The 23,029-nt window shown below is 48.6% G+C and overlaps 1 protein-coding gene across 3 annotated transcripts in view; it reads right to left on the minus strand.

Moving 5' to 3' along the window:
* The window catches only part of MAN2C1 (mannosidase alpha class 2C member 1), a 217,636-nt gene that overhangs the window by 172,622 nt on the left and 21,985 nt on the right, over positions 1–23,029 (minus strand). For 2 of the 3 annotated variants that reach the window (XM_075345663.1, XM_075345662.1), the window contains exons 2-5: positions 19,947–20,072; positions 15,794–15,917; positions 8,870–8,940; positions 8,435–8,612 (exon numbers count right to left, since the gene is read on the minus strand). In XM_075345663.1, the coding sequence (XP_075201778.1) occupies positions 8,435–8,612; positions 8,870–8,940; positions 15,794–15,917; positions 19,947–20,072 (499 nt within the window). Of the gene's footprint in view, positions 1–8,434; positions 8,613–8,869; positions 8,941–15,793; positions 15,918–19,946; positions 20,073–23,029 lie in introns of those variants that run through there. The other variant, XM_075345664.1, reaches the window with a different exon arrangement.

The following is a 23,029-nucleotide window of genomic DNA, read 5'->3' on the forward strand; positions in this document are numbered from 1 at the left end:
TGTTACTCTCAGGGCTGGCCTCGGTCCACTGCAGCCTGCAGAACTCGTCTACCGAGGCTCGCATCGGAGGATGCGAAAGTGTGAACCCTGTAGAACTTTGTGAAAGTGTGGAGCGAAGACCAGGTGGCCGCTTTGCAAAGCTGCGACGCTGGAGCGTGGTGACGGACCGCCCACGAGGCTCCCACCGCCCTGGTGGAATGGGCCGTAATCCTGAGTGGGCGCGTTCTCCCTCTTACCCGGTAGGCTTCCAGTACGGCAGAGCGAATCCATCGCGCAATGGAGGACTTGGAGGCAGGTAGGCCTCTGCGCGGGCCGGACGGAAGCACAAAGAGGGAATCCGACCGTCTGAAATGAGACGTCCTTGAAATGTACAAGCGGAGAGCTCTGACCAAGTCCATCCTGTGGAGAAGAACCTCACGAGGGTGCGAAGGGTTCGGACAAAAGGAGGGAAGAACAATGTCCTCGTTAAGATGGAAAGAGGAGACCACCTTGGGCAGAAAGGACGGTACCGGACGGAGGACTACCTTATCCTGGTGGAAGACAAGATATGGAGAGCAGCAGGAAAGCGCCGCTAGTTCAGATACTCGCCTGATTGACGTGATGGCAACTAAGAAGGCGACCTTCCAAGAGAGGAACGTTAGAGACACCTCCTGCATAGGTTTGAAGGGGGAATGCTGGAGAACAGACAGAACCAGGTTGAGGTCCCAGGGCTCCACCGGAGGTTGAACGGGGGGCACCACATGCGCAGCCCCCTGAATGAATGTGCGAACCTGTGAGCGAGAGGCAATCGTCTTTTGAAAGAGAATGGAAAGAGCAGACACTTGGCCCTTGAGGGAGCTGAGTGCTAATCCAGCATCCAGACCAGACTGCAGGAAGGACAACAGAACTGGCAAGGAGAAGGTCATGGCTGTGACCTGGTTAGCTTCGCACCAGCGGAAATAGGCCTTCCACGTCCGGTGGTAGATGTGGGAAGAGGAAGGCTTCCGTGCTTTGATCATTGTCTGGACGACTCTTTCTGAGAATCCCGAGGAAGTTAGTACTGCGGCTTCAACAGCCATGCCGTTAAATTGAGCGACTGTGAATTCTGGTGAAGAAAAGGCCCCTGAGTGAGAAGGTCCTGGACGTCTGGAAGTCTCCACGGAACGTCGGCGAGAAGGTGCACGAGCTCTGCGTACCACGGGCGACGGGGCCAATCTGGGGCCACGAGAATCACCGGAACTCCTTCCGCTTTGATCTTCTTGACTAGCTTGAGGATAAGCGGAAGCGGAGGAAAGAGGTACGGCAGAGAGAACTGCGACCAGGGGATCGCTAGGGCGTCCGTTGCGAGCGCCAGTGGGTCTCTTGCTCTGGAGACGAACTGGGGCACCTTGTGATTCCACCTGGAGGCCAGGAGATCCACGTCGGGGGTCCCCCACCTGGAACAGATCTGCTGGAAGATTCTGGGATTGAGGGACCACTCTCCCGCGTCGAGGCCTTCTCGGCTGAGGAAGTCGGCGGCCCAATTGTCCACACCCGGGATGTGGACCGCTGAAATCGCTGGGATGTTCTGTTCGGCCCAGTCGAGGATTTGAGATACCTCTCTCATCGCCGCTCGGCTGCGTGTTCCGCCCTGATGGTTTATGTAGGCCACAGTGGTTGCATTGTCGGACTGCACCCGAACTGGGTGTCCGCGAAGCAGAGCCTTCCAGTGAAAGAGAGCTAGGCGAACTGACCTGAGTTCCAAGATGTTGATGGGAAGCTTGGTTTCCGGCTCGGTCCAGCGACCCTGCACTGTGAGGTCCTGGAATGTGGCTCCCCATCCTAGCAGGCTGGCGTCTGTCGTGATGACCTTCCATCGAAGGGGAAGAAATGATCTCCCTTGGAGGGTAAGGGGAGAGCATTTCCACCATTCCAATGACTCTCTGACTCGAGGAGGGATCGCAATTGGCCGATCCAGGGAGTGAAGAGACTTGTCCCATGCTGCTAGAAGGAGACCCTGAAGAGGGTGAGTATGGAATTGACTGTAGGGCACCGCTTCCATTGACTCCACCATCTTCCCGAGAATGCTCATGCAGTACCGAAGGGAGCAACGGGGTGCGCGTTGGAGCTTCCAAATCCCCCTGAGGATAGCTGAGAGCTTGTCCTTGAGCAGAAGAACCCTCGCTTGCGTGGTGTCGAAGATCATGCCGAGGATTGAGATGCGTTGAGTCGGGATTAGAGATGACTTTGGTCTGTTGATCAACCAGCCGAGACGGGTTAGAATATCCAGAGTGATGTTGAGACTGTCGCGGCACTCCGACGCCGAGGGAGCCTTGATCAAAATGTCGTCCAGATACGGGATGGCTAAAATTCCCCGGGTCCGAAGAATAGCCATGACAGTAGCCATCACCTTGGTGAAGACTCTGGGAGCTGTCGAGAGCCCGAATGGGAGAGCAGTGAACTGAAAGTGTTGCCCCTGCACCACGAAGCGTAAAAATCTCTGATGAGCTGGAAAGATTGGGATGTGGAGATAGGCGTCCTGGATGTCCACCGAGCAAAGGAACTCCCCGGGTTCCATGGATGCTATCACTGAGCGCAGAGACTCCATGCGGAATCGCCGGAGACGGACCCACCTGTTAAGGCGCTTGAGATCCAGAATGGGGAGGACTGTGCCATTCTTCTTCGGTACCACGAAGAGGTTTGAATAAAAACCCCGGAATCTGTCTTGAGGGGGGACGGGGGTGATGACCCCAGAGTCTCGCATGGACTGGATGACTGCGAAGAAGCCCTTGGTGAGGGAGGGATCCTTGGGGGGTTTGGACTGGACGAAGCGTGAGCATGGGAGACAAGAAAACTCTATCTTGTAGCCGTGAGAGACGACGTCTCGAACCCAGGCGTCGTCTATCACGGAAAGCCACGTGCTTCTGAACATGCGGAGACGACCGCCGACCCTGGATGAGGATCCGGGGACGGGAGCCCAGTCATGCAGAGGAAAATCTGTTGGATCTGGAGCTGGAGTGCTTGGACTGCTGGGCACGGGAATGCCAGGAACGCCAGTGGGGTGTTGCCTTAAAGGAGGGCTTCCGTCTCTCCTGACGTGCTGGGGACCGCTCCCGACGTGTGTTGGTGTTGGTAGAGAATTGACGAAATGGGCGAAAGGGAAAAGCCCGCCGCTTTGGAGGGGCACGGGGGATCCTCTGTTGGGGGAGGAAGGTACTCTTGCCCCCCGTATCCTCAGAGATGATCTTGTCCAGTTTTTCTCCGAAGAGTCTGGCACCAACAAAGGGAAGACTGGTGAGGGACTTTTTGGATGCTTAGTCCGTGTTCAGCGCTTTAAGCCACAGGGCTCTGCGGATTGCAGTAATGTTGCCGGCTGCCAGGGCAGCGGAAGCAGCAGAGTCGAGGGACGCAGCGACTAGATATTTTCCGGCATGTGTGATCTGATCTGCCAGCTCGGGTCTGGGAGCGTCAGCTAGGATACCACGCCGAAGGAGCTTTGCCCAGGCGGAGACAGCCTTGGAAACCCAGGTGGCTGCAAAGGCTGGAGTGATGGCAGAGCCGGAGGCTTCAAAGGCCGACCTGGCTAAGGATTCTATGGTCCTGTCCGAGGGATCTTTCAGGGAGGCGCCATCAGACAGCGGCAAGGTGGTGCTGGACGAGAGTCGGGAGATCGGAGGATCCACTGAAGGGGCCACTGACCACTTCTGAAGAAGTTCCGGTGGAAAGGGATAAAGGACCTGTGCCCGCTTGCACTTCTGGAAACGCTTGTCGGGATGTTCCCACTGTCTGGAGAAAATATCCTCAAACTCCCTGTGGTTGCCAAAGCTTCTTGGCAGCTTCTTGGCTCTTTTGAAAGGGACTGATTGACTGGTAGGCGCCGGATCAACATCCTTCACCTCTAGGGTCTGATTGACAGCAATGACCAGACTGTCCATCATACCGGTCAGCTTGGATATATGTTCAGAGTCCAGATCGGAGTCAGAAACAGAGTCCTGGTCCGAATCTGGAGCTGCCGCAGAAGAGGCAGGAGACAGAGAGCGTGATGCTCTGGAGGCCATAGCAGGGCTAGGGGAGCTGGAGGATGACCCCGAGAGGGACCGCTTCCTAGACCTCCTGTGAGTTCTGCCCTGCCGGGCTGGAGGCGCTGCGGGCTCAGACTCGCTCTGGATCACCGGGGGGACTCCAGAGGAGGAGGCGGGCAGACGCTCTATGGCCGAGGCTAAGGTTTGGGACATCTTAGTTAGGTTGTCCACGGACTGAGAGAGAGCTGAGGCCCACCCAGGCATGGGGGCCGAGTCCTCGTTACGGGCGGTGGGAGGCTCCGTAGTAGTCATGGTAGGGGTGCTATAGGCTAGGCAGGTGGGGGAGGACTGCCCTGAGGGAAACTTTTTTAGACAAGAGGTGCAGGCGAAGTGAAGCACTATGGCCTGTGGCTGAGAGCGGGTCGCTCTTGTGCTGGACATGGGACAGCAGGGAGAGAGGGAAGGAGAGAGAGAGAAGGGACAGAGCAGAGGATGCCAGGAGGATGGGGACTTGAAAAGGAGCTGCCTTCCACTGGCAGAGCTTACCCAGACTCTGGCGTCCTGTTTGTGCTGATGCTGCTGTCTGAAGCTGGCGCTGTGTCCTGAAGCTGCAGGCTGAGGGAGCAGAGGTGGGGGCTCCGGAGGGCTGCAGGTTAGTCTGTGGGGAGCTGCACCGGAACGCTGCCGCTGCCCAGAAGCGTCTCAGGCTGTAATGGCGCTGCTGAGGAGTCCGGGCTGGGGGAGGAGCGGTAAAGAAGCGCGAAAAAACGGCGCGCTGCCGGGAGCCGGGATTGGCTGAGTGAAAGGAGAGCCGGGAGTGGGCAGAAACAGCGCGCAGAGGCCTGCAGGGAATGGCTGCTAGAGCGGGCGGGCCTACTGGAAAGGAAGGACCCGTGCGATAAGCCGGCCGGGAGGGGGCGTGGCCGGCCGGGAGCTAGGCCTGAAGAGAAGCCGGGGGCTAAATTTTAGGGATGAGACCGCAGGGGGAGCCAGAGAACGGCGCCGAGGACGAGAGCGGGGTCAGAGCCTGTATGAAGGGGGATCTGACCAGGGGTAAGCTAATGCTAAGGGTGCTAATCCCTTCTTTTCCCTCTTTTTTTTTTTTTTTTTTTAAGACGGAGCCCCCCATGACCTGGGACAAGGGATGGGTACCTGTCCCGAAGGCTGATAGTCCTCCTGATCCTGGCTTGATCCTGGCCTCCTGGGAAATACCTAGGGAGACGAGTATCTTCCGGTGATTTTTTCGCCTCCCCTCCCTGATCAGGCCGGCTGTGGAGGGCGAGCGTGCAGGGGGAGGGGGGCAAGGACCATCCGCCTGTCCCTCTGTGCGGATGCCCCCCAAACAGTCTTGAGAGTGTTAGGGGGGTAGGGTCCTGCCAGACAGACACGGAGGACAACAGAAGTGGCGGACGGACCCCACTTCTGTGCGACCGGTCTCTAGGGGGGAGAGCAGGGTGAGCGATTACACCCTGTCGCCCGACGAGCTGTGTCTGAAACGAAAAAGGGGAAAAAATGAAAAATACAAACCTAAGGGGCTGGGAGCAGCCCCAAGTGTGTCCACCTCCTATGGACACTAAGCTTAAACTGAGGAACAATTGCCAGTTGGTGGGTGTATACTGCATAGGAGAGTTTTCCTTGTTTTGCTTAGTGTCGCCTCCTAGTGGCAGCAGCATACAACCCATGGTCTCTGTGTCCCCCAATGAAGCGATAAAGAAAATATAATAACGATATGGATGTGTCCGTTCTGGAAGCGTTGTACAATTTGCTGACACCAATGCAGAAGACTCATGCTACCAAAACCTATATGTAAGTGCATTCTTTTCAATATGGCAACCTATAGGAGGCATCTGTCAGATAAGAAGCTATAAGAATACATTGTATACAATTAAAGGGATTGTCCACTACTAGGACAACCCCTTCTCATTCTCCATCTTTGGCTTCATTAAAATAAAAGCTTACGTTTCAGCCGTGTCAGCGTTTGTGTTCCCAAGGCTTGTGAGGTTGGGATGGCACGTGAGCTCTGGACCCAATCACCGCCAGCTTCTCTATCCCCACCTAAGGCCTCTTCTCCACTAGCGTTTTTTAAATCACAGCGATACTCGGCTCAAAATGTGAGTCGAGTATCCTGCATGTGATCTGCGTGTGATATGCGTACAATGTGTGTTTTTTTCCTCACATAGCATCCGTATGACATGTGAGCGTCATGCGGGTGCTATGTGAGTTTTTAGGTAAGCAGCGTCAGACTGCCTACAGGAGAAATCTCCTGTAAAACCTGTCCTGGCCGCGGTTACCTGCACTGAGCTCCAGAGCTGTAATCTGAGCTCCAGCGTCTGCCTGATCTGTCTGCAGCTGTGCTGACCTGACCAGCAATCGCCGGGGAATCCATCACTCGGCGCTCGCTGTTCAGGCTGCAGTCTGAAGCTCAGGGGACAGCTCCGGGGTTCAGTGCATGTAACCCCGGCCAGGACTGGTTTTACAGGAGATTCCTCCGGTAGCCAGTCTGACCCGGTATGCAAGTGTCAGGATCCGTGTGACATGCGCATGCCACCCGGATTCTGACTTGCATGGGGGTGAGAGAGCTGAGAATCGCATAAAATCGCAGCAGCGTGTATCGTCTGGAAAAAAAGGGGAAATGGAGACAGCATCATTAGAAACCATTTGCAAGATTGCAAACCGTTTCTCAATGCGAGGGAATTTGCAGGACAAAAACGCTAGTGGAGAAGAGGCCTCAGGCTGCAAATCTCCTGACCCAAGCTTAGCAGCCTATTAAATGGCCTAGGAGGCTATTGAATTCAGGTTGTTAGACCCATGGTTGGTTTGGTTTTAAATTACGGAAAGCCTCCATTTATCATATATGTCAGAAGCAGTGTGAACCAAGGCTTACAAACAAGTTAACCCCTTGTCAGTATAGGATGTATATGTTAGGTGTAGGTGCAAGGATCTGGCGCAGACGTTAAGTCCATTCCATCAAGTGGGTGCCAGCTGTGTTATACAGCCAGGACCTGACTAACAGCAGAAATCGGAGCTAGCTCTGATCGCTGATGCAAATCTCTAAAAGCAGCATTTAAATGGTTCCAGCACATGTGATTGTTGGTTGATGTATTAACCATAACAGCTAAGGATCTATTAAAGACCCCCCATGACCAACATTTAATATTCCTTTGAAGCCCTGCATCTGACTGGGCTTTCATAGGAGATCATTTTAATTTTATTTTTATTTACTAATGCGTTACAAGCTCTTTACAGGGACTAAAAAATAAATGTTGAATCACTATCCATATTTCAAATCCAAAAGTAAAAAAACTATAAATGGTATTGCCGCATTTGTTAATTATAAAATTAATTAACCCATTTGACAAACACTACATTTTTTTGATCACCTTGTATTCCATCTTCTTGTACCAAGCATAAATAAAAATAAAAAAAAAAGAAAATCTGGAAATTTTTTTACATTTTGTTTTTTTTTTACAATATTCACCCTGCAGTATAACTTAACATATTACCTTTATTCTATGTTTCCATACAATTACAGTGATACCAACTCCTATATTTTTTTTTTTATCGTTTAAAAGCTGTAGAGCTGAACATATTTTTTAAAGGCAAATCTTTTTCGTTTTCTTTGTTTGAGCTTTATAAGGGCTCGTTTTTATGTAACGAGCTGTACTTCTTATTGGTATTTTCGGGTGCACGTGACTTTTTGATCAATGTGCATATTATTTCTTGTAAGGCAGGATATACATAAAAAGTAAGTCTCGCGTTGTTTTTCAATTCTTTTTTAGTGCGGCATTCATCTGTTGGAAAGAATAATGAAACTGCTTTATATGTGGGGGGGTTTTAAGCTCATTTTATTTCTTTTCCCCCAAAATAAACAGTTTTTTTATACTGTTTAAATTGGGATTTCTTTAAAATGTTTGATAAAATGAAGACTTTTATTCAGAGGGAACCCAGAGCTATGTTGTTACAGCCAGCTCCCGAGCACAGGCACAGCAGCTCCCGAGCACAGGCACAGCAGCTCCCGAGCACAGGCACAGCAGCTCCCGAGCACAGGCACAGCAGCTCCCGAGCACAGGCACAGCAGCTCCTGAGCACAGGCACAGCAGCTCCCGAGCACAGGCACAGCAGCTCCTGAGCACAGGCACAGCAGCTCCTGAGCACAGGCACAGCAGCTCCTGAGTACAGGCACAGCTCGTGAGCCCGCTCCGTCCTCACACTGTACAGCATGATGCGGGAACACTCCACCATGACACATGTTTATGGCAAGATGCTTGCCATAGGACAGGCAAAGCAGTCAATAATTCTAGAAGGACAGAACATTAGTTGAAAACTGCAACTCTCCCTGCCCACCCCCTGCAACAGTCAGAAATGAGTAATGATGTCCCCCATGGCAACACAAATAAAAATTAGGAATGAATACCTTACAGATCTCTAGAGTGATAGGTGGCTGAAAACCTTACCCTGGCCATGTCATACAAAATCTCAAAGTCCAGAAGAAGCTCTTGTACATCACGATTGAAAACCGCGAGCTCAGCTCTTTGTAGTGTAAATGTTTTCCTGGGATCTACAGGAGCAATCATGCCTCCTTGACCAGCTCCAAAAAGACCATTGCAAGCCATCTCGATGTACAGAGTCATGCTGAAACACAAAAGAAAAAAACAAAAACTGTGTAAAGACAACATTTCCAATAATATAATTTGTCAAACAAAATGGATTCAGAATACTACATAAAATACAAGAAGGTATCCCAGGATCCAACATCACATCTAGCGCTCAATGACCACACGGCCTAATGGCTCCATTGCTGTACGTGTATAGTGCCATGTGACCTCTAGATAGGATGTCACATTTCACAAAAAAGTCACTCCCCAGTATGACCCTTATAAGTATCTTACCTCAATGGATCCTCTGCTTTCAGATGACGGGATAATATAAAGCTGGTCTTCTCACCCTCCTTTGTCAACCCCTGAATACAGAGCAATATAATTAGGCTCAGTAACAATATACACAGCTTATATCCATTCACCATGCCCAACTATACAACACAGGAGTACAGTAAGGACATTAACCCATATAAGGACCGGATGATTTTTCGTTTTTGTGCTTTCTTTTTGTCCTTCCATTAGTCTGAGCCATAACGTTTTTATTTTCCCATTGATACAGCCGTATGAGGCTTTGTTTTTTGCAGGATGAGTTGTAATTTTGAATTACCCCATCCATTTAATCATATAATGTAGTTGTAAGTGGGAACAAAAAATCCAAGTGTGGTGAAATACAAAAAAAAAAAAAGTGAAATTCTATAATTTTTATTTATTTACTTTTTATTTACTGCATTCATTTTACCATAAAACTAACCAGACAGTATGATTCTCCAGGTCCATACGAATGTGTAGATACCAAACATGTATAGTTTTTGTTTTATTTAAAGCGAACCAATCACCAGGATTTTCATATACAACCTAAAGACAGTGCTATACAAGCCCTCACACAGCCCCAGATCCCAGAAATGAAAAACGTTTTGGCTCTCAGAAAGTTGGGACACAAGCAAGATTTTATTTTATTTCAGAATTTATTTTCACTGTGTAAAGGGAACCAATCACCAAGATTTTCGTATATAACCTAAAGCCAGTGCAGTACTAGCACTATCAGGCTGATTCTCTAGATACAGTGCCTTATGAAAGTATTGGGCTCTCTTGAATTTTTCAACTTTTTTCCCACATTTCAGGCTTCAAAACATAAACACCAGCGCTATGCTCGTACCCGCCCATAATCTCGCGCCTGCGCATTTTGCTCACCGGCACGAGCTAGGGCTGCTCTGCCCGCGATATGGCAGAGCGAACTGCTCCTGCGCGAGCAGACCTAACTGCACAGGCGCGAGATTTCAAAAAGCGACGAGGAGGATGACGGAGGGCGTCATCCCGTCAATCAAGGAAGGAGGACGGCGATCAGTGGCAGGAGGGGGGACAGGAGGAGAAAATGAGTCCTCCCATCTGGCCAACAAGGTAATCAGCATACCTAACGGCCAAGTTTTATAAAGTTGTTTTTGGGGTCTGGAAGGGGAGTCAGGGCCAAGGTGCACCTTCATAAAATGCAGCCCAGGAGCTGCAGAAGGTGATTATTTTAATTTAATAGATAAAAATCTGATGTCAAATTCCATTTAACCCCTTCAGCCCCCGGGCGCTTTCCGAATTTGTTTTTTGCTCCCCTTCTTTCGAGAGCTGTAACTTTTTTATTTTTCTGTCAATCTTGCCATATGAGGGCTTGTTTTTTGCGGGACGAGTTGTAGTTTTAAAAGAAACCATAAGTTTTACCATATAGTGTACTGGAAAACAGCAAAAAAATTCCAAGTGTGGAAAAATTGCAAAAAAAGTGTGAACGTACAATAGTTTTTGGGATATTTTATTCACTGTGTTCACTATATGGTAAAACTGATGTGTCATTGTGATGCCTGAGGTCGGTGTGAGTTTGTAGACACCAAACATGTATAGGTTTACTTGTATTTAAGGGGGTTAAAAAAAAATTCAAGCTTGTCCAATAAAAGTGGCGTACGTTTTGCGCCATTTTCCGAAACCCGTAGCGCTCTCATTTTTTGGGATCTGTGGCTCAGTGATGGCTTATTTTTGCGTCTCGAGCTGAGATTTTTAATGGTACCTTTTTTGCGCAGATGCTACGTTTCATCGCCTGTTATTGCATTTTGCATAAAACTTGCTGCAACCAAAAAACGTAATTTTGGCGTTTGTAATTTTTTTGCCGCTACGTCATTTACCAATAAAATTGATTTTATATTTTGATAGATCGGGCATTTCTGAACGCGGCGATACCAAATATGTGTATATTTTTTATTTTTTTAACCCTTTAATTTTCAATGGGGTTAAAGGGGGGTGATTTCAACTTTTAGTTTGTTTTGGTTTTTTTTTTTATTTTACTAGTCCCCCTAGGTGGCTACAGCGATCAGCAATCCGATCGCTCTGCCCTATCTGCTGATCACAGCTACACAGCAGATACGCTCACTTCCTGATTCATTCGGTTCTGGGTCGAGTGAAACCGAAAGAGAGTCATGATAGCTACAGGCATCATTACATGACCCTGTGCTACCATGGCAACCACCGAAAGTCACGTGATCACGCACGTGACTTCCGGTGGGGGCGGCGGTAAGTGAAAATAATGGCCGCGCGCATATACATCTCGCTGCCAGACTTTGGCAGCGAGATGTAAGGGGTTAAATGTCGCGGGTGGAAGCGATTCCACTCGTAACATGCAGGCACACATGTCATCTGTTAAAAACAGCTGATATGTGCGCGGATCGCCACGACCTGCCCACGGCAGGGGGCAGGAATTAACCTCACACGATCCATGACGGAAAGATCCGTCATGGGTCATGAAACGGTTAAAGGGGAGGAATAATATTGAACGCCACAATTTTCAGTTTTTTATATTTTACAAAAGTTTAAAATAAGCAATAAATTTCGTTCCACTTCACCATTGTGTCCCACTTGTTGTTGATTCTTCACCATAGCATTAACATTTTTATCTTTATGTTTGAAGCCTGAAATGTGGGAAAGTTTGAAAAATTCAGGGGGGGCAAATACTTTCGCAAGGCACTGTACCTGTAGTGGTCAGCTCAGATGTTAAGTTTTGAAATCCAAGAAAGTAAAGTTTATAAAATTAGCTGCTTCTTGAGTGACAGCAGCTGAAGATCAGATAATATCTGGGGGGGGGGATTCAGAGTTATCGCCTCCCCCTGTTAGAATTAGCATAAGTATTATACAATCGATTTACTTTTACTTGCAGGACCTGTGTGAGGTCCTACCCATGTGACAAGCTGGTATCAGCTTTGTTGGCTGAGGCCCCGCCCCTTCTGGTCACATGGCTATGACCTCACCACAGGTCCTGCAAGTAAAAGTAAATTGTTTGTATAATAATTATGCTAATTCTAAGAGGGGGAGGGGATAACTCTGAATACCCCTCAGCTATTATCTGATCCTCAGCTGCTGCCATTCACCAAGCAGCTAATTTGATAAACTTTACTTTCTTGGATTTCAAAACCTAAACATCGGAGCTGACCACTACAGGTATGTATAGAATCAATAGCAAGGAGGAAGGACGGGACTCAGCACCAATTCCAGGATAGCAAAAAATATAAATCCAACGAAAAATATATAAAAATGTAGAAACTTTATTCAATGATTAAAAATCCAAGAAAAAACTTCATCGGTTCCATGAAAACATCATGGCTTGACGCGTTTCGGACAGTTGGAATATAGACAAGTCCTTAATCATAAGGCTTATGATTAAGGACTTGTCTATATTCCAACTGTCCGAAACGCGTCAAGCCATGATGTTTTCATGGAACCGATGAAGTTTTTTCTTGGATTTTTAATCATTGAATAAAGTTTCTACATTTTTAGATATTTTTCGTTGGATTTATATTTTTTGCTATCCTGGAATTGGTGCTGAGTCCCGTCCTTCCTCCTTGCTATTGCCCCTACGGACCTGCCTGTCCGGTGGACTGCCTGCATCCCACCTGAACTGAGCGGATACATATACGGGTGAGCTGAATAATTTTTTTTTTCTTCGTTCTATGTATAGAATCAGCCTGATAGTGCCAGTATAGCACTGACTTTAGCTTATATACGAAAATCCTGGTGATTGCTTCCCTTTAAGCAGTGAAAATAAATTTTGAAATAAAATAAAATCTTGCTTGCGTCCCAACTTTCTGTGTCCCAACCTGTCATGATTAAGGGCCAGTTCCATGTTAGGCCTGAAACGCATAGACCCTTGTCTACACTCTGAGCTTTTTATCCACTGTATGTTTTTTATGGACTTTTCACAATAAAGCTTCAAAGTTTTTCCAAGATGGTTGCTGGCTTTTTCCACTTCTCTTGATCAGTGGTGGATGAAGGCTGAATAATTCAGCATTCATCTGAAGGGAAAGATTAGGACTTGGAATGTGAGCCAGCATCAAAGGCAGGGAAATTACTTATGACGCACATAGTACGTCATAATTCGTTAAGGGGTTAATACAGTTATGAAAAAAAAAGTAAGTACACCCTCTTAATTATATGGCTTTACATATCAGGACACAAAAGTAATAATAAAAGACAGCTTATCCTTAGAATGTCTTACAATTTGGCAACTACAACTTCAAATTGACAACACAACAAATTACAATAAAGTGGGTGAAAAACTAAGTGCACCCCATGAATCAATAGCTTGTAGAACTACCTTTAATAGTATAATCAGTAATAATTTTCTGAATGACTATCTCTCACATTAGTCCACTGACTGATGTCACACAGCATAGACACAGTGAGGTAAGCAGAGGAGGCAGAACTGGAAGGGGAATAGAGCTGGAGTGACAGAGACTTCAGATTACAGCCTCATTTGTATATCAGTTCAAACATTGATTTCTCAAGAGTGAAGAAACAGACTGGCCATGTAATGGTATTGATGTAAGGTTGTATGACCCAGCTTTGGCCAAGGTTTGGCTTTTGGATAGCTAACCTGTCAGTTAGCTATAAATTACTTAGTTATACAGAGGAGTTCAGGATCAATTCAATGACTGCATGGTGCCCAGGTCCTGTAGGTGCAAGGCAAACCCAGATCTTCACCAGTGTGAGGCATGGATGTGCTGGAGGACAGCCGTGGCTACAAGTAATTTGTCTTACTATTAAATAATATGATACATACATACATACAAACAAGCTCTCACCACTTTCAAGTCTGCACTCACTGCTGCAAAACAAACCTACTTCTCATCCCTCATATCCTCTCTATCCCACAACCCTAAACAGCTATTCAACACTTTCAACTCTCTCCTCCGTCCCCCGGCACCACCTCCCTCTCCTCTCATCTCAGCTGAAGACTTTGCCTCTTTCTTCAAGCAGAAGATTGACAACATCAGAGCAAGCTTTGGCCCACAATCCCCACAGCCACTCCTCACAACTACTCAGCCTTCTTCCTCAAAATCCAGCTTCTACACCATGACAGAAGAACATCTTTCCACTCTACTCTCAAGATCACATTTAACCACCTGTGCACTTGACCCGCTCCCATCGCATCTCATCCCCAACATCACCACAGTCCTCATCCCAGCCCTAACCCATCTCTTCAACCTATCACTAACAACTGGTGTATTCCCTTCATGCTTTAAACATGCCTCAATCACACCCATCCTCAAAAAGCCCTCCCTTGACTCATCCTCTGTGTCAAACTATCGCCCCATATCACTTCTCCCCTATGCCTCAAAACTACTGGAACAGCATGTCCATCTTGAACTGTCCTCACACCTCTCTTCCTGCTCTCTCTTTGATCGGTTACAATATGGCTTCCGACCCCATCATTCTACTGAAACTGCCCTGACCAAAGTCGCTAACGACCTACTAACCGCAAAAGCCAAGCGACACTACTCTGTCCTCCTCCTCCTGGACCTGTCCTCGGCCTTTGACACAGTAGACAACTCCCTTCTATTACAAATTCTCTCATCTCTGGGCATCACAGACTTGGCGCTATCTTGGATCTCCTCATACTTATCCAACTGAACTTTCAACGTCTCCCACTCTCACACCACTTCCTCATCTCGCCCCCTATCTGTCGGTGTCCCCCAAGGTTCAGTTCTTGGACCTCTGCTGTTCTCCATTTACACCTTCGGCCTGGGACAGCTCATAGAGTCCCATGGCTTTCAGTATCATCTCTATGCTGATGATACACAGATCTACCTCTCTGGACCTGACATCACCTCCCTACTAACCAGAATCCCACAATGTCTGTCTGCTATTTCATCCTTTTTCTCTGCTCGATTCCTAAAACTGAACATGGACAAAACAGAATTCATTGTGTTTCCTCCACATCACTCAACTCCCCCACCTGACATATCCATCAATGTCAATGGCTGCTGACTTTCCCCAGTGCCACGCGCTCGCTGCCTGGGAGTAATCCTAGACTCTGATCTCTCTTTCAAGCCACACATCCAAGCCCTTTTCACCTCCTGCCGCCTCCAACTCAAAAATATTTCCCGGATCCGTACATTCCTTTCCCAAGAAGCTGCAAAAACCCTAATACATGCCCTTATTATCTCCAGTCTAGATTATTGCAACCTCCTGCTCTGTGGCCTCCCTTCTAACAGTCTTGAACCCCTACAATCTATTTAAACTATGCTGCCCGGCTAATCCACCTGTCCCCCCGCTACTCCCCGACCTCTACTCTCTGCCAATCCCTTCACTGGCTTCCCATTGCCCAACGACTCCACTTCAAAACACTAACCATGACATACAAAGTCATCCACAACCTGTCTCCTCCCTACATCTGTGACCTAGTCTCCCGGTACTTACCTACACGTAACCTCCGATCCTCACAAGATCTCCTTCTCTACTCCCCTCTCATCTCCTCTTCCCACCATCGCATGCAAAATTTCTCCCGTGCCTCCCCTATACTCTGGAATGCTCTACCACAACACATCAGACTCTCGCCTACCTTGCCAAGCTTCAAAAGGAACCTGAAGACCCACCTCTTCCGACAAGCCTACAACCTGCCGTAACCCTCAGTCTGATACAGCGCCGCACAATCAACTCTACCCTAACCTACTGTATCCTCACCTATCCCTCGTAGATTCTGAGCCCTCGCGGGCAGGGACCTCTCTCCTCCTGTACCTGTCTGTGTCTTGTACTGTTTATGATTATTGTACTTGTCCCTATTATGTATACCCCTTTCACATGTAAAGCGCCATGGAATTGATGGCACTATAATAATTAATAATAATAATAATTGAATAGGATTTTAGAAGTGCAAATTCTAGGAACATATCTGAAATAATTTCCCACCTGGACTGGCATGCCATCCTTCCATACCAAACCCTCACCATCGCTTTCCCATATGAGATGAACCTCCTGTCCTGACCATTCTTTAGGGATAAGAATCTGGACTTTAAACCAGCATGTCCACCATCTTAAAGAAAAAAAATAAAACAAATTAATGCCAACAATAAATTATTTGCACAGAAAGACAATTGGGCTGGAGTCACACGAGTGTATGGTCTCTCATGTGACAGAATGGGATCGATTATGGTAACGACAATGGGCTTGGACTCTGATCAGAGCGTTATTTACTGTGATCCGGTTATCTCTAATGAGAGAATTGGGTCACAGGTGCGGAGAAGATGGAGAACTTAATCTCTCCATCTTCTCCATTGTCTGTGTCCAGGTAAATGGGACTGTACTCTGAAGTTATCAGTGCAGTCCGATGGTTTGTACAATCCCATAGACTAGAATGGGTTTGCACCAACTGATATATGCTGCCACTCACTACATGCTGCAGTTTTGTTCTCTCATGCCAGATCAGCACGAGAGACAAAAAAAAAACAAAACGCTAGTCGGCACTGCTCTGTAGTATAACATGTTATACGCTCGAGCCTTTGACATTTATTTTTTTCACAGGCAAGTAGAAAAAACATTAGGTAGCCATTTCAATCTTAAGCGGGCTTTACACGCTACGATATCGCTAGCAATTGCTAGCGATATCGTACGCAAAAGCACCCGCCCCCGTCGTGCATGCGATATCGTGTGATCGCTGCCGTAGCGAACATTATCGCTACGGCAGCGTCACACGCACTTACCTGGTCGGCGACGTTGCTGTGACTGCCAAACAATCACTCCCTCAAGGGGGAGGGACATTCGGCATCACAGCGACGTCACCGCAACGTCACTAAGCGGCCGGCCAATCAAAGTGGAGGGGCGGAGATGAGCGGGAAGTAACATCCCGCCCACCTCCTTCCTTCCGCATTGCGGCCGGCAGCAGGTAAGGAGACGTTCCTCGCTCCTGTGGTGTCACACATAGCGATGTGTGCTGCCGCAGGAGCGACGAACAACATCGATAAACAACCATTACCGATTTTTGAGTTTGGGACGACCTCTCCATGGTGAATGATTTTCACCATTTTTGAGGTCGCTTAAGGTTGCTGGTAAGTGTCACACGCTGCGATATCGTTAATGACGCCGGATGTGCGTCACTAACAACGTGACCCCGACGATAAAACATTAATGATATCGTAGCGTGTAAAGCCCCCTTTAGACATAAGTTGTACAACTTGCACAATAAAGCCACAGAAGCTAAACTATTCAAAGGGTAATTCTCTGCTCACATCTGTATATTGGTTCCCATTATAAACAGCTAGGTGCTAGCTAATAACGCCCAGCAGACAGGAAATAAGTGTCTGCAGCATTCATACAGATTGCAGAAAGGCATAATGGAGACACATCATCTCTCCAAGTGCAGGGCATCAAAAGAGAAAATTGCTGCCCTTGAGGTGGAACGCACTGGAGGAAACTACTAAACCAAGGAGTTTGGGATATTAATATACCGTGTTTCTCCAAAAATAAGACACTGTCTTATATTATGTTTTGCCCGGAAAAATGCGCTAGGGCGTATTTTCGGGTAGGGAAACATGGTTGGGGGTGAGCCTACCCCCTCTTCCCAGGAGAATCATACTTACGAGACCCCGGACGTATGCAGGGCTCCCAGGTCCTCCTGTGATGTTCGGCGGGTGCTCCCAGCAGGTATGCTCCGTGCGGTCCACCCCTGCTAATGGCTCATACACACAAACACACACACCTGGCCATACCGAGTGCTTCCAGCCAGCAGGGGAACATGGAATGCAGTGCCTACTAGGCATTGCTCGCACCTGGCCAGAATCCTACTCCACACTGATGAGGGGCAATACCCTGAAATAGCTGTCTGTGGATGGATTCCTGGCCTTGGAATTTCCCTTGTCATGTTTTTAAACTCGTCAAGAGTTGGATATTAACTAAAAGGGCCACTTAATATGGTGGTTATGGTGGTCTCCTAAAAAGAGCCACTCCTTGGCTGGGTCCTTCCCGGAGGGATATCTGGCTGTTTTCCGTGTCGAGACTCCTAACAGAGGCTCCACGGACCTTTTTGATTTGCATTATTAGGGCTTGTGCAGACGACCCTATTTTCAGTCTGAGTGCGATCCAACAAAACATCAGATCGCACTTGGACCAATGTTAAAGGGATTGTCCACTACTTTTACATTGGTGGCCTATCTTTAGGAAAGGTCATCAATGTCTGACCACCTGGCGATCAGCTGCTCTAGGTGCCAGTGGCAGCAGCAAGAAGTCAAAAATGCCCAGTTTCAGAGCTGCTCTGTCAACTGATAGCAGCCGCGGCCGGGTACTGCACATCCACCTCCTATTCAGATCAATAGGAGGCGGATGTGCAGTACTGAGCCACGATCAGAAGACGGAGCCGCTCCAGACCTGAGCATTTCCTGTTGCTGGCCGTGGCAATAACAACAGCTGATCGGCGGGGGAGTCAGGTGTTGGACCCCAACCAATAAGACATTGATGAGGATAACCTTTATAATGATGCAGTTTACAAGTCTGAAAAAAAAATTGCAGCATGCACAATTTGCCAACATAAATTGGATGAGACCCATTCTAGTCTATGGGTGTGAAAGAAAAAATAAAAAAAATTTAAAAATAATATCGGATGCCACAGTACGGCATCCGATATTAATGGATACATTGTAATTTGTAACTTAGGAGACTATAAGTGTCCTGCAAGTTATTAAAAGCTGCTACTGTAAAAAAAAACAGATTAAACAAGTGAGAAAAGAAATGTCCAACTTTTCTGGATAAGGGTAAGTGCACATAATGTCTTAACTTGGCTGTACCTGCTGAGAGCACACTTCTGGAAATGCCGATGGTGTTTTTCATGAAGAGCATTTCTGGTATCTCTTCCATTGTTTTTTTGCAATGGCTTTGCAGCCGGTGGTTTGTTGTTGTTTTTTTTTACTTGTATGTATAGCCAGCTGCCTAAAAAATGGACCGGTCACTCCTTCTAAACGCTTAGCGACTCTGGAAACTTTAAACAATTTAAAGAAGCTCAAAAGACTGACCATATTCACAGAAAGACGTTCTTACATTGCTTTGATATGTTCATTCTTTTTATGGTTTCTTAAGCACTTTTTCAGGTGGGTTATGGAGGGTACTCAAATGAGCAAAACATTTTGCGCACATATCCTTAAAACATGGATGAGTCCCTATGTTACAGATTGATATTTACTGTAATGTTTTCACGAGTTTCTTGTGGTTTCTATTTTAGTAGTTTCATTTTTTGTATCAGTTTCAATCGCATGATATTTTTTCATGAATCTGGCTGGTTCATGATCCTTGTATTGGTGTGCATGCCGTTCAGCCCTACATTAAAGGCCGCTTTACACGCTGCGATATCGTGACCGATATCGCTAGCGTGCGTACCCGCACCCATCGGTTGTGCGACACGGACAAATTGCTGCCCGTGGCGCACAACATCACGCGGACCCGTCACACTACTTACCTGCCTAGCGACGTGGCTGTGACTGGCGAACCGCCTCCTTTCTAAGGGGGCGGTTCGTTCAGCGTCACAGCGACGTCACAGCAACGTCACCAAACCACCGCCCAATAGAAGCAGAGGGGCGGAGATGAGCAGGACGTAACATCCCGCCCTCCTCCTTCCTTCCTCATTGCGGGCGGCCACAGGTAAGGAGAGTTCCTCGTTCCTGCGGTGTCACACATAGCGATGTGTGCTGCCGCAGGAGCGACAAACTACTTCGTACACCGAGCAGCAACGATATTCGAGAATAGGGGGGCATGTCACCGATAAGCGATTTTAACTGTTTTTGCGACGATTCAAAATCGCTCATAGGTGTCACACGCAAAGACATTGCTAAAGCGACCGGATGTGCGTCAGAAATTCCGTGACCCCAACGACATCGCTTGAGCGATGTCGCAGCGTGTACAGCGGCCTTAAGAGTAAGGACTGAATGTAGCCTGAAACGCGTCAGTGGTGATCTCGCAGATTTTATACATGCTGGAACTCCTTTCTTCTGTTATATGTACATGGACTTATGTGCCGTTATTGTGACACAGGATAATAATTAAACCCAATAAACATTGTCCACAATTTTATTATACTCACGTAGGGCCAAAGGTTTGTCCAACATGAGCCGTCTGAAAGTCGCTCTTCACTGCGTCGTCATATGAAATCCTCTTCTCTGTCAGGAAGCAAGAGAGAGAATCTACTGGGCACGATGAGCCGTACAGTCTGTGGAATATACATGGTATATGACAAAGTCACTGTGATGTGGGAGTATATGACATAATTGCACACATATATTATATATACACACAGTTCTGGCAACAATTAAGAGAACACTGCACAGTTTTACAGAAAGCATCTTCTCTACATGTCCGACAACCATTCCATTCCAGTGTCAGTTGAATTCCAACCAGAGTACCCCTCATTCTACTTAATGTGCTTCTGATTAGTCGGTCTCCTGAACCAAATCTTATTTAACAAGGGAAAGTATAAAAAACACTCTTGTGGTCTTCACAATCCTCTTGCAATAGGACAAGCTGGATTACAAACCAAGTGCTAGCAATATCCCAAAAGTTATAGGTATGAAAAAATAACATAACCATGCCAAAGGAGTTGAAAAGAAAAGTCTTGAGTGAGGAAAAGGAGGGCTGAATTCTGGCTTTCCTAGCAGAGGGATACAGTGAGTGTTATGTTGCCTCCATCCATAAAATTTCTAAGGGTACTTTCACACTTGCGTTCAGCGCAGTCCGTCACTATGGAGAATAGCGCAGTCCGTTAACGCACTGCGCTATTCTCCATAGACTTGTATGGACGACGCACTGTAACGCAAGTGTCAGCGTTGCATCCACTGGACGACGCAGCATCGTTATTTTGATGCTGCGTCAGGCGGAAGGAACGCAGCATATAACGTTTTTTAGAGTGGCGGAAACCTTTATTTTTCACTGCGCATGCTTTTTTTTCTTTTTTTTTAAATCACAGAAACTTTATTTTGTTTTTCGGTGGCCGAACGTTCAGCTGAGCGCCCGGCCGCCTACTATTGAGAGCGATCAGCTGAGCGCCCGGCAGCCGGCTATTGAGAGCGCTCAGCTGAGTGCCCGGCCGCTGGCTATTGAGAGCGATCAGCTGAGCGCCCGACCGCCGGCATGTGAGAGCGCTCAGCTGAGCGCCTGGCCGCCGGCTATTGAGAGCGCTCAGCTGAGCGCCCGGCCGCCGGCTATTGAGAGCGATCAGCTGAGCGCCCGACCGCCGGCTATTGAGAGCGATCAGCTGAGCGCCCGGCCGCCGGCTATTGAGAGCGATCAGCTGAGCGCCCGACCGCCGGCTATTGAGAGCGCTCAGCTGACCGCCCGGCCGCCGGCTATTGAGAGCGATCAGCTGAGCGCCCGACCGCCGGCATGTGAGAGCGCTCAGCTGAGCGCCCGGCCGCCGGCTATTGAGAGCGCTCAGCTGAGCGCCCGGCCGCCGGCTATTGAGAGCGCTCAGCTGAGCGCCCGGCCGCCGGCTATTGAGAGCGTTCAGCTGAGCGCCCGGCCGCCGGCTATTGAGAGCGATCAGCTGAGCGCCCGGCCGCCGGATATTGAGAGCGATCAGCTGAGCGCCCGGCCGCCGACTATTGAGAGCGATCAGCTGAGCGCCCGGCCTCCGGCTATTGAGAGCGATCAGCTGAGCGCCCGACCACCGGCTATTGAGAACGATCCGCTGAGCGCCCGGCCGCCGGCATGTGAGAGCGATCAGCTGAGCACCCGGCCACCGGCATGTGAGAGCGATCAGCTGAGCGCCCGGCCACCGGCATGTGAGAGCGATCAGCTGAGCGCCAGGCCACCGGCATGTGAGAGCGATCAGCTGAGCGCCCAGCCGCCGGTATGTGAGAGCCATCAGCTGAGCGCCCGGCCGCCGGCTATTGAGAGCGATCAGCTGAGCGCTCCGGCCGCCGGCTATTGAGAGCGATCAGCTGAGCGCCCGGCCGCCGGCTATTGAGAGCGATCAGCTGAGCGCCCGGCTGCCGGCTATTGAGAGCGATCAGCTAAGCGCCCGGCCGCCGGCTATTGAGAGCGATCAGCTGAGCGCCCGGCCGCCGGCATGTGAGAGCGATCAGCTGAGCGCCCGGCCGCCGGCTTTTGAGAGCGATCAGCTGAGCGCCCGGCCAACGGGTGATCAGCTGTTCGTTCACAATAGTCTGCTGCCAGTAAAACTGTAAAGAAGAAAAAAATAAATAAATAAAATTAAAAAAAAAAGCTTTCCGTTGTTTTGTACGATCCGTTGCATCCGTTGTGCCATTATATGCAACGCATCCGTTGCATCCGTCACACAACGCAATGCAACGGATGCCGTTCAACGCAAGTGTGAAACTAGCCTAAGGCCGGCTTTGCACATTACGACATCGCATGCCGATGCCGAGTGCGATAGTCCCCGCCCCCGTCGTACGATTATCGCTACGGCAGCTTCACATGCACTCATCTGTCCTGCGATGTCGCTCTGGCCGGCAACCCGCCTCCTTCCTAAGGTGGCGGGCCGTGTGGCGTCACAGCGATGTCACACGGCAGGCGGCCAATAGCAATGGAGGGGCGGAGATGAGCAGGATGTAAACATCCCGCCCACCTCCTTCTTTCCGCATTGCAGCTGGGACGCAGGTAGGAGATGATCCTCGCTCCTGCGGCTTCATACACAGCGATGTGTGCTGCCGCAGGAACGAGGAACAACATCGTACCTGTCGCTGCACCGGCATCATGGAAATGTCGGAGACTACACCGATGATACGATAACGACGCTTTTGCGCTCGTTAATCGTATCAAAAAGGTTTTACACACAATGACATCGCAAGTGACGCCGGATGTGCATCACTTTTGATCTGACCCCACCGACATCGCACCTGCAATGTCTTAGTGTGCAAAGCCCGCCTTAGGCTCTGTGCGCACTAGGCCGTTTTGCCCGCGGATTTACCCGCGGATTTGCTGCAGAAATTTCTTGAGAAGAAGGGAATTTTGTTACTTACCGTAAATTCCTTTTCTTCTAGCTCTTATTGGGAGACCCAGACGATTGGGGTATAGCTACTGCCCTCCGGAGGCCACACAAAGCACTACACTAAAAAGTGCAAGGCCCCTCCCCTTCTGGCTATACCCCCCCGTGGTATCACGGGTACTCCAGTTTTAGTGCCAAAGCAAGAAGGAGGAAGCCAATAACTG

The sequence above is a fragment of the Anomaloglossus baeobatrachus genome, chromosome 4 (genome assembly GCF_048569485.1).
Source record: "Anomaloglossus baeobatrachus isolate aAnoBae1 chromosome 4, aAnoBae1.hap1, whole genome shotgun sequence".
Classification (NCBI taxonomy): Eukaryota; Metazoa; Chordata; class Amphibia; order Anura; family Aromobatidae; genus Anomaloglossus; species Anomaloglossus baeobatrachus.